This window comes from Plectropomus leopardus, chromosome 9 (genome assembly GCF_008729295.1).
Source record: "Plectropomus leopardus isolate mb chromosome 9, YSFRI_Pleo_2.0, whole genome shotgun sequence".
NCBI lineage: Eukaryota > Metazoa > Chordata > Actinopteri > Perciformes > Serranidae > Plectropomus > Plectropomus leopardus.
The window spans coordinates 16,580,376-16,596,781 of NC_056471.1; the positions used below are offsets into that span (position 1 = coordinate 16,580,376).

Sequence of the window (16,406 nt, forward strand, 5' to 3'; positions counted from 1 at the left end):
TGTTCATATGATAAATATGAAATGAACATATTAAACGCGTTTGTGGTTTGCAGAAATGTATTATGCCAACATTTTCTTCAAGCGACTGGGCTGTGATTGCATAGTGTCAAACGTGAGTCTAATAATGGAACAATTTAACTTTATCACATTGAAAACTTATGCAACAGCTGATGCCAATCAGCTAATGCAAGCATGACACTTCAGTGCTCTGCTTGATCTACAGCTAGTAGAAGTGAAAGGATTAATACTGGAAAGGTAAAGTTGTAACCATCTGACAGCTGTCTCTTAGGACTGAAGTGCCCTTGTACTATGCAGAGTTGTTAGACTCTCATAATCAGATTCTCAAAATCTGTTGACATGGAGGCCTAGTGGCTGTTGTACATTTCACTGCTGTGCTGCAGCATGCTTTGAAAGTGCGGCTGTTGCTGCAAACCCAGCATCATCCCAGCTAGCATCTGGTCAGATCTGCTTTTATATACTGGGGGGAATCAATACACTATGGTTGGTAGCTCATGCTCAGTGAGCACAGCAAGTACATAAAAGAAAATACATTCCCAGCTGAAATCAAAACTTGTGTTGCATCTTATGAAAATATTTTGACAAAAAAGCCTCATCTGGCTACTCATAAAGATCACTTTCACAAAACTCATGTCCATACATATATTTATGTCTATACATATCATCCATAGGATCCAGAAGCTCTCAAAGGGATATGTGAAGGTATATGGTTTAAATAACTTTCTTACAAGTCTCAAGCTCTCCTCACCATGGAAGTTATGTTTCAGCAATCATAGCTTTGTTCCTCTGTGAGTGTAGGTGTGGCAGTGTTACAATAAACCCATCATTCTGCCCTCGCTCTGCCTTCCTGCCATTACGACAGTTACAGTCCTCTCTTGTGCACAATGTGCCTCCATTTCCCCAACTGTGGATGAAAAGGGTTCATATATTGACTTCCATCACCTCCCTCCATCCCTCTATCTCTCCAAGTCCACAGCTCGGAGCCCACAGGGAGCCAGAGGGCAAACACAGCCAGCCAGAGCAGAGCTAGAAACATACTGTTGGCGTAAGGGACCCATTCTTATTCAGCCTTCTGCTTCTGTATATAATAACGTTCTGTAAAAAATATGAAAATCAAGCTGTCAAACAATGGATATTTGATTTGGGAGTGAGAACTCTTCTTCATGACAGATTAACTGTTCACGCTTGACCTGTCAGCCTCATAAAATACCCATGTATAGTTTTTTTGGCTGGACCTCAGCGTTCAGGGTCAGCTCTACAAATGTGAAAGTCTATCAATGAGTGAGTGAGCAGTGAAGTTACACCATTGGTCAGAGTGAGTAATGATTTAAGTGTTGGTATTTACCCATTGGCTGTTGGGCTTTTGCAACCGATAGGCACTGACAGTCCTGTAATACTGAATTCCACATTTTCTGTAACTAGCGTTGAATTTCAGCATGGTGGAATTGGCAGACTAGCTAGCTGATGAGCCACCTCATGAGTAAAACGTAATGACTTAATGCTTCATCCATCGCTTTTGCCATGGTGTAGAAAAGCACGTTGCTATCGTCAGATTTTCTTGGGCTGTTTATTTTGTAACCACTGTGACATTAGAATAAAAGCTTGGTGGAATTAACAAGCTACCAAACCAACTAGCCAGTAAAAGGTTGAAATAACAGTTTTGGAGCATCCCCTCATCTTTTGGCTTTAAAAACAGCATTGATACACAAGCCTGAAATTTAGGAAAAATGCCATTGAATATTGCAGGTTAAAATGTTGGAATGAGTGCCGCTATCATCATGAGGAGAAAGTGGAAATAAGACATTGGAACATGTGCTGCCACCTTAGCTACAACCCATAACTAGACAGATAGTTGCGTTCCTCACAGACCAAACAGCTGTGTTTAAAGTTGCTAAGTCTAATAAAACATCTCTCTATTAGCATGCTATTGGTCTGACTGATATAGTACCACCGTGTTTGCCTGTTAATTTAACAAACTTGATAATACGATAGTGGAATAATGAGCAAGAATTTTAAGTAGATTCTGATTAAGAAAAAAATAATCTTCAAAACTTTAGAAATGCAGGTCCTCCCTCATTTGGAGTCATTCATTTCTAAAAAATAAAGTGTATATGTGCCCGCCCACTGCATAGGAGGTTGACCAATTTATCAGTTTGGCCATTTAATTAGTGTTCACTGGACATTTTTTTCTTTTTTTTCTTTTTTTTTTTTTTTTACAAACGGTTGATCTTTTTGGTGTCTTTTGGTCTCATTGGTATTTTTTTTTTCACAAATGTCGTGTTCTGTGTAACTTGGCCATATAGTGGCTGATGTCTGCGCAGCCTGCACCAGTCATGTCGGCACATACTGTCGACGTGACTGGTCATGGGTAGAGCTCTAGAGAAGCCACGTCAGTTCTGCTGTGTGTGAGTGTTTGTCTTCGTTTTAACATGCATTTACTTCCTTTTTTGGGCCAGACCACAACAGTCTGTGACTGAGTAAATGCTGCTTCTTCCTGTTTCAAATTAAGAACCCCTTAGCATTTTATACACAGTCCACATTAAAGGTTTTAAAGTTTTATAATCTTACAGCACCCACTTAGTCTAGTTTAACACGTAAGACTGCATTTCCAAAAATCTCATCCTTTCCACTAAAGATATAGTGAAGACTGTTGTATAACAGCAACACCAGTACCCTAAAAAATAATTATTATTAGTAATTGTTAAGTCATTATTCAGAGTAATGGTAGATAAGATGGACAGGCATTAAGTCACAATCCATACTTTTTAATTTCCTTTGTTTGGATGGATACTCTCAATGGGATTTCAAGGTGCAATATTTTCTGACAAACAAGGTCATGGTTTTGATTTATTCCTTCACATGGAAAAGGCAGAATCAGTATCCAGTAACTGAATCACAGTGAACTGCATTAGTGTGTCAGTGCTGCACATTGCACTATTATTCTTTAAGGCAAACTGCACATATGGCACTTTACTGTCCAAAAAAAAAAAATCCTTCTTTAAAAATCCCCTGGATGATCCAACCCTGAACAAAACTTCAAGCAATTTAATTGCTGCACAACTTCCAGGCTGATTCCTGGCAGAAAAGCACATTATACTCAAAGCTGCGAAATTTTATTACAATTAAAGCTGACAGAGAAATTGCCCTATTCATCCACTTTTGTCTCTTCAAGAATTGTTCCCCCTCTTTCTTTTACTGTTAATGTTCCTTAAGAGACAAGAAAAAGTGGCTGAAGAGGAGAAGGGTAAGATAAAACACTCTTCCTGTGTCCTCTAAGGCTGGACAGAGGCCAGAATTGAGTGCAGTGATTGGATAATAAAGATAGTCAGAGTCTAATAGAAGAGGCCACATCGCCAACAAGCCCTGTCAGAGAGTAGAGGGTGACCTCAAATTAATTGCTGCTGAGCTGGACATGGGTCAGCGGGGTGTTTTCGTAATCTGTGTGTATGGGTGTGTGCGCTTCTTTATCGGCACCGCGCTCCATTGCTCTCTATTGTTTGCTCTCCCCAGCCGCTGTTTCTAACAGCAAATAAACAAGTTTGAAATTAAATAAACAAGAGCTTCAACAACCATTCCCAGAGGACAGATTCCTGACTGTTATTAGAAAAATGAGCATCACTTTCAGGCTTTGATAAACTAATTAAAAAGGTGGTTCTTCTCCTTCACCTGGGGGGGCTACAGAGAAAAACAAGAGATGGAGTGAGAGAAAACAGAAAGACAAACAGATCAGCAGAAGATAAAACCTCCTTCTCTCCCTGCTTTGTGAACGCTCCTCAGGGTCTGACTGTTTGGCCTGTGAGAGCTACTGGAGCGATGGATGGCAGCGAGGAATGATGGAGGGATGAAAGCACAGGGAGGGCCTCGGGGAGGACGCAGTGATAGAACGGATTCACCATCCATAAAATTAATTATTGAAAACATGAGAAAATCATATTATTGTGGATGTAACTGGAATGGAGAAGATAAACAGACTGTGTCAGTTTGAATGTCAGAGAAGAAGCCACAGTGGCTTACGGGGAGAAAAATATCTGGCGAGAGAGAAACGCTATTGACTATCGCTTACAAACTGAATATTCATCACCGCCACACAACCACTGTGCACACACAACAGCGCGAGCACACTCACACTTTATTGTGAAAAGCCCTGATAGAGGATGTTTTGTGAAGCTATAGCTGGCAGCAAAGCATTTTTAAGGAACAGTGTGAAAGCAAATAATCAAACAGTCTTTGAAGACAGCTTCAAAGCAAAGGAGCAAAGATGCATTTAAGGACAACATGCGCACACAGGAGGACATTCACTGTAGGTGGAAGCTGCTAATTGTTATAGTTTAAATTAAGGTGTACATATAAACTGTTATGCTTGAAGTCTGTTTATCATTTTTATCATCATCGTGGAGAGCTGAGAGAGCAGAAATGAAACCGAAAATGCATTTAATTGGCTTGGTTGGAAGGATAATGCAAAAAACTCAGATAAAAAACAGAGATAATGGAGTCTAACTGTGTCCACACTTACAAAGACTTAACAAGAATGAGCCATGTAGTTAAACCAGTGTGTAAGGTCTTCACTGTGGCTAACAGATCATTGTATGTGGTATACGAGGGGTTTTATTTCAACATATGTTATCTATTGGGCAAACACTAACAGGCCTTCTTCTACAGGAATGCTCACTCAACTTTTGGCACATTTCATTGTTTGTATGGATAGCTTTAAGAGTCTATATTTGCACAAAACTGAAGGTGAGATTCACACCTCATTGGTGTAACAATGCTGCACCTTCTGTGTTTATTTGCCCCAAATAGTCAATGTACCAACTGTACAGAAGTTAGCTGTAAGCTAGCAAACAATGGACACACCGGCCGCATGTGTGGGAGTGTGTGTGTGTGTGTGTGTGTGTGTGTGTGTGTGTGTGTGTGTGTGTGTGTGTGTGTTTGCCACCCTCTGACTGAACCTCTTTCTGTTATCTTCACCGAGCCCCTCTCTTATATCCTGTATGCAGCTCAGTCGTCAGAGTAAATGGTGGCATTGTACATTTCTGCAAACTAAGATATGTTACATTTGTATTCAGTGTTATTATGTAGCAGACATGTTGAAACTTTTGAAAACTGTTGAAGCTTTACATTTCAACCATGTTATGGTTAACAGGTGACACAAAATCTCTTGGTCATGGTTAAAAAATGATAATGTTTTGGCTTGAAATACTGGTTTTGGGGTCACAATCATGCCATCAATGGCGCTAAACTGTGCTTTTGTTGTTTGTTGGTCTTGAACAGTGTCTGCAGCTTGGTAGGTGGCATGGCATCCTCAACCCCCTCTTTCCTCCAGTGCTTATGTACATGCAATCAGAGCTACTTTACTGAAGAAATGTTAACATGATATGTATGAAATGTACAAATGTTATGTATCTGAGGTTTAAAAAAACATACAATGGCAACATTTTTTTCAGGGAACTTGACTGTTGTTTGTTTATGCAGTAGCAGAAGGCAAATCTTTTACAAAAGTTGAGGCATTGTTCTTGCTGCCGGATTAAATGTGAGTCAAATCACTTTCTTTCCATTGACCTGATAGGCAAACCCTAAGATTCACTTTGCATTTTATCTGAAGACACAGTTAGAGTCTGAAGCCATGCGTAAGGTGCTGTGAGCTTGCACTTCTGCACAGCAGTGCTTTAAGCTGATTATTAGCATCATTGTTTACCATGTTCTCTTTGCTAGATTAGTGTTATAGCATGCTTACATTTTCTTATTGCATTAAGGACAAAGTAAAGCTGAGGCTGATGGGAATGTCATTGGTTCTGCAGGTGTTTGGTCAAAAACCAAAATACTGCACAAATGGAAATTTTGACGTGATGATGGAGCTCATTGCAAATTCAGATGATCACGCAAATCAGTTATCACAAATCATCCTCTAGAGACCATGACTGTCTGTACCAAACTGTACGCCAGTCTATCAAACAGATGATATATATGTCATAAAATAGAATAATAACAAAATTCTTCTTTTTTATGTTAGGATCCAGCTCACTGATGATGAGTTGTGGTATCCTTGGCGAGATGTTCATGGCAGGTTAGAAGTGAACAGCTTGCAGCTGTGCAGGAAGGGAAGTTTTTACTCGACTCATTCAAGATTTTATTTTGCACTTGTACAATGTCAAGTGGTCTCTTTTCTTTTGCTTTAAAAAAAAAAAAAAGATCCCAGAGGCTCTTAACTGACCATGTGTTGCTGCCAGACAAGGAGTTTCTGTCAGTTTGACCTTTAGTCAATTTCAGGAGAGGTCACAGTGAAAGACCACACGCTTGACTTACAGCCTGATTCTGTCTCATTGACACACCGTGATCTCTTCCTCTATTTCCTCTATCCACACATACACACACACACACACACACATGCACGCACTCGGAGGTGGATGACAGATCTGGCCTCTTGCCTCACCTTCAGTGTCAGGGATAATTAAATGTTTTTGCACTGTCCTAGACTGAGGCATTCATTAATCCGAAGCTGAAGGATGTGTGTGTGTGTGTGTGTGTGTGTGTGTGTGTGTGTGTGTGTGTGTGTGTGTGTGTGTGTGTGTGTGTGTGTGTGTGTGTGTGCGTGCGTGCGTGTGTGTGTGTGTTTGAGCACAAATGAGAAGAAGTATAAGAGCCCTGCATCTCCTCCACCTCTATCTACTCTCCTCTCCTTTTATTATCTACTCATATTCACTATTTTATTATAGTAACTGAAAGAAAGTAGAAACTTAACAAACACCAGTATCTGATGTGACATACCAAAGCTGTGTGTGTGTCCATTAGATCACCCTTTTACCTAAAGCATGTAGTACAGAGAGAAACAGGAGAAATACCAGACTGTACTCACTTTATCTCAATTTAAAAAACCTTTTCAATCTCCTCTTTCTTTATGTTTTCTAAAAGAGAAAGCCTGTGTGCTGATCTGAACACATTATCCCCCTGAGCGAGACAGCTACAATGCACAGTGAGTCAGACCACATCGGCACGGGAAGAATGGAGAGTGAAACTGCGTGTTATGTGATTCAAAATCTTTAGAGTTAGTGTTTTTGCTCATAAAGCACATGAACGGTCAACACCTGCATGAGCCACAGACATTTCTGGCTTTTACATTGCGCTGCCTGATGTTTGACGTGTCTTTTTCAAAACGACGCACTCAATCAAAAGCGTGTGCTTTAATTTAAATTAAAATTATAAATTGCAGCTTTTTACAATAGAGCGACATTTAAAACACAGCTCAAGACAAAGCAGTCATGTTTTTTACCAAGCGGTAGCATCCAAGGCTTAAAAATGAAGCAAACACGTGAAGTTCTTTCAACTGCCACTTGAGAGTGACGTAAGAAGTGAGTCAATCCCCACAGATTGACTGCCCAACTTTACATCAGAAATTAGCATGTTTACAGCGTGGTACAGAAATGGTTCAGGGCTCCATAGCTAATTTCCCTTTTCAACTTACCCAGTTACTTTTAATCAACATTTATCAAAAGTTATATTTAAGGGCAAGTTGAATGATGGGCTGTCTGCTGAAAGTGTCTTCAGCTTCTCAGTCACATCCAAACTCTCAAATATTATCAGTTTGGGCTGCAAAAAATTAAGATGTCAATGACCGTAATATCGAACTAAAAGCTTCAAAATGAGATTTTACAATCCAGTGGGTAACGTTTCAGTAGCTATGTCCATTATTTCTACAGTCTATGGTTATTATTGATCTAAACCTTTGCATAGAACAAACTGTAAGAGACTAACGTATATTCTGTATGTTTTATATGTGATGTACTGTTCGTACATTTTTCAAGCTGTTTGCTTTCAATCATTTGTATAGTACTGTCTGCTTTGTACTATATTTTATTCTTTTACATTTTCCTGCCCAGGGACCACTGATGCAATTTATAGCTAAATCTGGCTCAACAGTATTGTGCACGGCCTCTGTTAAATAAACCACTAATGCAAAGTAAACATCATTCCCTAAAAACTGAAAGAGATGTATTTATATAGTGTTGCAACTGTTTCATCAGAGCCGATAACAAGAACTGTAAATAACTAAAAATAACCAAACCTTCACAATAGACCCCAACAGCTGTGTTTGAATAGACTCAAGCACATAAAGATGCACTGGGAAAGCTGTGCTATTTATTCAAGCTGAATCTCACAGCAGCACAATATGGCTGCTGCTCATTTTGTAGATTTATCTAGGCTTTGATACTGTGGATTACTGTATGTTACCACGCAGCTTATCTCCCAATGAATTAAATCAAAACATGTGTAATTGGTTTTGTAATTACCTAACGAAGAGAACACAATGTGCACATCAGTTGCATTTCAATTTGCATTTGATTTAGCAATTGGTTCCCCATTTAGTTTTCCATTTGCCAACTCATCACATCATTTCAGCAGCCGCCTGGAGCTTTGTTGTGGCCTAAACCGGGTTTTATGGATGTGTCATGCCATCAAGTTCATGTAAGGGCACATAAGAGTATAGGAATTAATAATTTATTTTATTTATTAACCATTTGTGTATAATTGTATCTGGTTATTATATCAGTTCCTTTTATTAAAGTATCATAAAATTAAATAGCAGACATGGAAGGGACTGCTTCAGCAAAGAAGAAAATGAGTAAATAAATAAGAAGACAATTACTAAGGGAGCCCTTTATATCATTATAGGTCCCACACCACTTCTTTAACTTTTATATATGATTAATCATGCATGATAGATGGTAAATATGTGTCTTGGCGCCAATTAAATGTTTTATGTCTATGAATCTTCATTTTGTCAAGCTAAATGCTGATAAATATGCTGTACTGCAGATTTTAAAAAGTGATCCACGATTATTTATATTATTAAACGCCCAGTGTGTTAGGGGCATCTATTGGCAGAAATTTAATTAAATAGTCAGAAATATGTTTTTATCAGTTTATAATCATCTGAGAGTAATAATTGTTGTGTTTTCGATACCTTAGAATGAGACGTTTATATCTTAACAGGAAACGGGACCTTTTCTACGGAGTCTGCCATGTTGTTTCTACAGTAACCCAGAGTGGACAAACCAAACACTAGCTCTAGATAAGGTGCTTCATGTTTTCGCTTCAGCCGCTGAAGCTGTCCTGCAGAAATGGCACATGGGAGAAATTTCAGTTCTGCAACCTCAGTGTTAGATGGCATTAAATTTTAGATACTGAACCTTTAAGTCAGATCAAAATTATCAAGTAAAGAAAAAATCTGACACAAAGTAAATAAATTAAATAAATTTTCCATATGCTGCACAATAAAATTACATTTATTGGCTCTTTCTGGTTATTGACTATAAGCTACCTAACTGTAGCTATTTGATTTAGAGTTGGTAATCTCAAGCAAACAATATTACAGAGGAATTCACCCCACTACACCAACGCGAACATACATGAAGCTACAAGCACAAACACCAGATTATAGTATATCACAGCCCTCTTGCTAAATCTCAAATTACAGTTTCCGTGTTAGCTTGCACTAACAGACCGTGATGTTAGTACTGCAGCTAACCCTGGAAATAGCTCCATGTTACTGAGGGGGCTAGCTTTGATCATCCTGTGTGCATTCGCCATGCTCTATCTGGCTCAGACGACGAGCTGCGAGCTCGGTTATCTCTCCCCTCCATGCTGACATCTCTGCACACAACCTGAGACAGGGTGGAGAACTAATTGTGCTAAACACAGCTGTATAATACCAGCCGTTTTATGGCATGTGCAGCTGAGACAGCAGAGCAGATTAATTTAAACTCAGTGTAAGGAACATCAATGGCTGGCTATCAGAGCATTTATTTCACATTAAACCAGGTAATCTGTAATGATCTGACAGTGCAACTCACTATTATCAGACAAATAGATCAGGTCTGAGACCATTATAGCCCAACAACGTAGAGAGAATATTATAGTTAAATCAGAAAAGTCAATCAGCTGCAACAACAAAAACAAGATGGTTACAGACTTTTGGGTGCACGGTGGCTGAAGCTATTTCTTCCAGTCACAAGAAAATAAAATAAAATAAATCTCCCCATCCTGATGATGATGATGATGAAAATGATGTTGCCTGAACTCACCATCCTGTACTGTCTTCTTGGCTGTGCTTGAGTGAGCTTTAGTTCCTGGGTCTCCATATCTGCCAGGTTCTGCGTCTCGCTCTGAAGAAAAAAACATAAAATACTGAATATTTAGAATCATTTACACACAATAACAACAGTTAAACATTTCGTTAAAAATATGCCTATTTGCATTAGAAGAGAAGATTGAATGTTTATCTGTAAAATGAAAAAGTTTGTGAAAACAATGGATTTAAAACGTGGCACCGCCCATTAGCCAAAGCAAACTTTCTCACTTTACAGCTAAACGATACACAAAAATACATTTCTGAAAACATCTGAGGCGAAAAATAGGCAATGCAGCAACAGAATCTTGATTCATATTTAATGAGCGTTGCATATTTTGTACGCAGTTCACAAGCAGCGGTTGATACGATTGACAGCTGGGTTAGAGACTCCTCGACTCTGCTTGGTTATTTTCTTTCAGCAGCGTGGGATTCTTACCATGAGACCATGAGAAGGAAGGTGAAACAGTGAGCCTGGCTTTGTCCAAAGTTTAAAAAAGTCTTCATGAGCTCTATAATTAACATATTACATCTCTGTTGTCTAACCCGTAAACACTAACGTTAAAAAAACAAACAAAAAAAACACATAACTTCTCTGCTGGTTTCCTAGCTTGACTGCTTTTGGCTTCTATTGGCCAAGAAAAAGTGAAATCTTACAACTTTTTCTTAAACCTCAAGCTGTATTTCTGTTTTTGTACAGATTAAATGAAAGACGTAAAACATGTTGAACACCAACTGTTGGAGCTGCTGCTTTATATTTGAACTTTAGAGAGAGCTAGACTAGCTTTTTAAGCCTGCTTCCCGTTTTATTCTAAACTAAGCTAACCACCTCCCGGCTCCAGCTCTGTACTTGATGCACAGACATGTGGTGTGGTATCAATTTTCTCATCTAACTCAGGTCCCCAGATTCACAATCCAAAACAGGTATGTTCTGATATAATGCTTTTAATCTCCTGAAATACTTTCTGAAATCCTAAACCAGACACAAACAAGATTTTTCTCGTCTGAAAGGAATAATCATCACACCATCATTACCCAGCACGAAAACAAGTAGACTCAGCTGAGGGAAAGCAAAGCAATGCACCTATCCGTCTTGATACAAAACCACTAATCTGTCCTCCCTCTTACAAACACACGCACACCCACACACACACACACACACACACACACACTGCAGTACAGCATCCCATATGGAAGCAGGCCAGTGATGGCGGAGCCTCGAGGTGGGAGCTGAGCAGCCAAACGCTGAGTTACAGGAAGTTTGTCATGTCTGTCTGTAGGCTGTGACATTAACACCCTGAGATGATTAACTCCCAAAGTCATCCATCTCCTGTATTTATCAGCCAGCGAGGCTTTTGAGAAATGACTGAACATGGATTGTACATAATGACTGGGAAAAAGTAAAGAGATATGTGTGTGCGCAGAAGCAAAAGTTAACTTTGTTTTTTGTCAATACGCCCTCTATTCATTATTCTTCCACTCTTTCCTCTCGCTCCTCTTTGCCAGGCCTCTCTCCTCCTCATTATTGGATGACTTTCTTATCTCTGAGTTATCCTCTGTGCAGGCAATCTCTCTCAAGTGCTCTCTGTAGGCCTTGTGTCTGTATATCTTTGTATCTTCTCCCTCGGGACTCTCTGATGCCGCTGTCACTTTCACAAGCTGGCATTTAGCCTGAGGGCTTGTGCTATGATCGCGAGCAACAGCTGTCTGCTCACATCCTCTGAAGTTTATTTATCCTAATTTACGATGATCACTGGAGGTTCTGTTGTCTACGGGGCACAAAGGGCAGAAACAAAACACACAGTCAAACACACAGTCTTCCCTCTATGTGATCTACTGTTTGTGTATCTCCCCTTGAAAACAGCCTGTTCAGCAGCGTTCACACACTGCAGTCCATTGATTCACAGCTTCATTTCGCTTTGAGTTCGTTGTTGGTTTTGGCTCTGCCTTTCTAGACTGGAAGTGTAGGGCAGCAACAATTCACTCGACTCAGTGTGGCTCCGTCTGCCAGCATTTGCCCTTTCTTAATCACCATTTCTCTCAGCCACTAGTTTCTCTTTCTTCTTCTTCTGTGCCGTTTCTTCTTTTCCATCCTAAACAGAAAATTAACCGCTTTGCTGATATGATTGGTTTCATCTGTTCATTAAATTAACAATACCCTCAGCGTGACTGTGTGTATTTCCTTCCTCTGCGTCTCAGCAGGCTTCAGGTATCATTGATTACCACCCCTGAGTGTGTATGTGTGTGTGTGTGTGTGTGTGTGTGTGTGTGTGTGTGTGTGTGTGTGTGACTAGTTAATTTACTGCAAATCACTGTAGCATGTATGTGTGCGTCTCGGCTGATAGTCCCATTTATGTGTTAAGACGCAACACTGCGAGCACTCGCCCCTCTGAAAGTGCGAGATAAGAGCTGAGCCGAGGGTCATGGATATTGAGTCACTTTTTATGATGCGGCCAACAAGCCATTAAAATCAGAGCGGTAAACAATGTTTAAAGAACGCCTGGAGAGCGAGCTACAAACCCTTAGCACATTACAGTGAAATGAGATATTTGTTCTTGCTCCAGCTCACACTCCATTTAATACACAGACCTGAGGTGCTCGCTGTTGTTTGTTGTCCTATCTGTCTCTTTTCTTATCAGTTTCTCTCTTTCTAATTCTCTTAGCTCCTTCAGGCGTAGATCAAAGATGGTTATATGAGAATGTATTAAGAAGCAGTGACAGAGTTTGGGGAGATTAAAGATGGACTGATGAGGGATGGGAGCAGACAGACAGCATATCTTCAGAGAGACAGAGGCTTAGTGAGTTTGAGAAAATAGCTGATGAAATATATAACAACGGCGAACACTCTGCTGGGAAAACACAATGTCACGTCTAATCAGGCTGATTGGCAATTTGGAGGCTCCAGATTTTCGAGGCTTTGTTTGTGGCTGCTCCTGCCAAGCCAGAGTGCATCACAAATGGCTTCTGTCTCTGCTGCCAACACCGTTCCCATGGCAACCACTTATTCACTATGTAATCTAATTAGGCGAACGGACAGGAGTAGTTAACACCTGAAAATTGTGAACTTAACTTGTATTGTCTTTTCTCTGTCTTTGTCTGCATTGTGTCTTCCAGGCGTTGGATGCCAGTCTGACTCTCCTGTGCTCCTCTGGACGGGCTGTGATAATGGGGCCCCACCTGCCATTTGCAATCCTCCCGTTGACTCCCCCTTTGTGGGTAATGTATTGCAATCAGAGCCTCACAAATGTGTTGGGCATGCCCATACACCAGAACTGAGAATGAAATAATCAGAATACTGACTCTAACATTGGTCTTGCTGACAGTACAAGTGTTATCTGCTGCCAAGGACGCTTCCTCCCCTCTTGTCTCACTGTCTCTGTGCTCAAATTCAAAGGCCTTTTCAGGGCAGCTCTCCAACCATTACAGATGGGACCTAGCAGAAAGTAATGCAGATGCAGAAAACCAGCAATAAATAAAATTCAGAATTCGACTATTGAAGAAGACTTAGCTGACTTGGACCACACATGACTGGAACATTGTGCAGCGTTAAGCTTATCGCTATAAACTGAAATAACCCTGCATCAAGGAGTACAGACACTTCTCCAGTCAAACGAAACCTGCATTCGATCCTTTTTGTACCCAGATCTAGAGGAAAAAAACACTCTCTGTATGGATTTGCTCGCTGCCCATTGCCACAAACATTCTTTGATTTGATGCAAAGTGTGACTGGCCTACTACTGCATTAGCTGTAACCCATAAAGTCTGTGGCGTGGTGAAGCTGAGGGCGGTGTATTTGATGACATCTGCAGTTCAGCCTGCTGGGATGCCACCAAAATGTTCAAAAGTGCAGCTATGCTACACATTTGTGGCATCTTGTTTCATTTTATGACCCACTAAAGGTGAGTGGTGGTACATTTTTTCTGCAAAGATTCTGCCCTCTTCCTGTATTTTCTCATTTTCTTCTTATTTTCTGAGCTGGGAGCATTGATGGGTGTGTTAAAAAAAAAGACAGGGACGAGATGCCAGACTGAAAGCAGCAGGCATCAAACAGAGAAAGCCCTGAAAAACATACAGTGAGACAAAAGCCAAACGAGAGTCAATCTTCACTGACAAGCATTTTTACAAACAGTATGTGACAGCTGTACATAGTATAATGTTAAAGGTACAGGTATTGGTACTATCATAATTTACTAACGATACCCTGCCCTGACACCAGGTATTTCTGCGTAGCCTGACATCAACAGAAAATCACAAATGTGAGTTAATCTGGAATCTCTCAATTCATTTTTGATTTAATGGCTGTAGATGAGAATACCTCTGGAGGCAATTTGATAGACTGACAACCAATCAGAGCAGGGCCGGCTCTTGGCATAGGCGATATAGGCGGTCGCCTAGGGCACCATCTGCTGGAGGGGCGCCGCCACGCCGCCAGTCCCCCTTGGCCTCAAGGGAAAATAATAAAAAAATAATAATTTTCTATGCCCACTGGCGCCCTCACTTAGTGTTTTCTGTCTAGAAAAAAATATACATATTAACATTACAAATAAAATAAACAGTGACATGTTCCTAAATTATGTGTGAGCACGTAATGTGTCGTTATTGGGTGCGGAGGTGCAGGTTAGGGTTAGGGCGCCTAGGGCACCAAATTGGGTAGAGCCGGCCCTGAATCAGAGCAACAGAACATGTGACGTGCGCGCTGAGTCATGAACAAATGTATACAGGCTGCAACATGCAGAGATGAGCTCTGACGATGAAGCATCAGTATGTCAGGGATTGCAGATGATGCCATTACATTTTGAAATTCTTCAACAGGAAGTTCCACATCAGCTGTTGCAGCCTTCTTTGTTGTTTCTGAAAATGCCTAAGCAGCGTTGCTCTCTACTAAGCTAGGTTCTCAGGATAATATCTGCTTCCTTATAGATGGAGAAAGTCAAAAGTAAATGTCAGGTTGATATTTTAATGACTGGAAGGCAGCCGCTCTCACTCCAGATTGCTGTAGTCACAGGTGGGTGGAGAGCGGAATCAACAACCTGTGTGTGTGTGTGTGTGTGTGTGTGTGTGTGTGTGTGTGTGTTTATGAGCTCACTGTTTGTATCATTTGAACAAAAAAGAATAACGTGGGTGTATGTGCTCATATTTCTTTGCCTAGTTACACAAAAATATTGGATTTTGCCTCAACATTGAAACTAGTTTTAAAAGCTTCAAATACATTTCAAAACAGGTTCTCTGGTGGAAGTTTTCCACAAGCAGTTTACTGAAGTTTGACAGAGCAGGCAAGCTCATGAGTGAGTCAAGTTGTTTTGGATAGTTCAGACAAATCTACAAAAACAACTGGACAGAGAGGAACACAAAGTCTCTACATAGCAGAGACAATGACTGATTTTTTATTTTTTTTTTGGAAAGATAACATTATAAGAGTTTATTGCTGAATTTTATTTATGTGGAAAAAAACACACGTTAGGATGACTGAAGTAGCCATGCTCTGCTAAATATAAATGGGAGCTGACGTATTTTTGTGTGTGTAATCATTGTTTAATTTTGTTAAAATCACAATGGTCTAAAACTTTAATGGCAAGAGCTGTAGCCGTACTAATTTGTAGAATATGGATAGTAAAGCCGAGGAACATGCTGTTAAAAAATGGATTATTTCAGAAAGACTGGTGAAAGAAATGCTGCACAAAAGATCGCACTGAGTTACAGAAGCTTGTTAAATAGAGGCTGATGTTAGGACTTTGGCCCTCTATGGTAAAACCTTTATCACATCAGTCTTTGGTCCTGGGTCTTCTTTTGGAAGTGAGTTGGCTCAACATGTACATGAAGCCCTGATCTGAGTACAGCAGATGTCTATTTGAGACACTCACTACAGGACAAGCTGGGCTTTCTGGGACACAGCCCAATGTCACCCACACACACCTACCTGCTCACACAGCTATAGAGCATTCAGCATTCAGTGCGACATGTACAGAGGCCTAACAGGTTAACTATCCATGACAGGCAGAAAGACAGGTCAATGAGCAGTCACCATGGAAACCAGTTCATATGTTTAAGGATTCTTCAATCTGTCCTCATGCATGATGGAGACAAGAAGGGCTGTAACATTTAAATGTGGCGTGTAATTTATAAAACTCAGTTTAGTTTGATGATTTAATGTTTTCCTCTCCTCCAAAATCATGCTCTGCGCATTTTGACCAAAGGAGAAATGTTTGAAATACAAATTAATATTTGCATTTCTCATCTCACTTGGGAGCACTGTCTCAAGAAGTTT

General features: G+C 40.2%; 1 protein-coding gene across 3 annotated transcripts in view; it reads right to left on the reverse strand.

Moving 5' to 3' along the window:
- spock1 (SPARC (osteonectin), cwcv and kazal like domains proteoglycan 1) overlaps nucleotides 1-16,406 on the reverse strand; it is a 132,872-nt gene that overhangs the window by 38,849 nt on the left and 77,617 nt on the right. For all 3 annotated transcript variants that reach the window (XM_042493319.1, XM_042493318.1, XM_042493317.1), the window contains one exon: nucleotides 10,098-10,178. In XM_042493319.1, coding sequence (XP_042349253.1) covers nucleotides 10,098-10,178 — 81 coding nt within the window. The remainder of the gene's footprint in view (nucleotides 1-10,097; nucleotides 10,179-16,406) is intronic.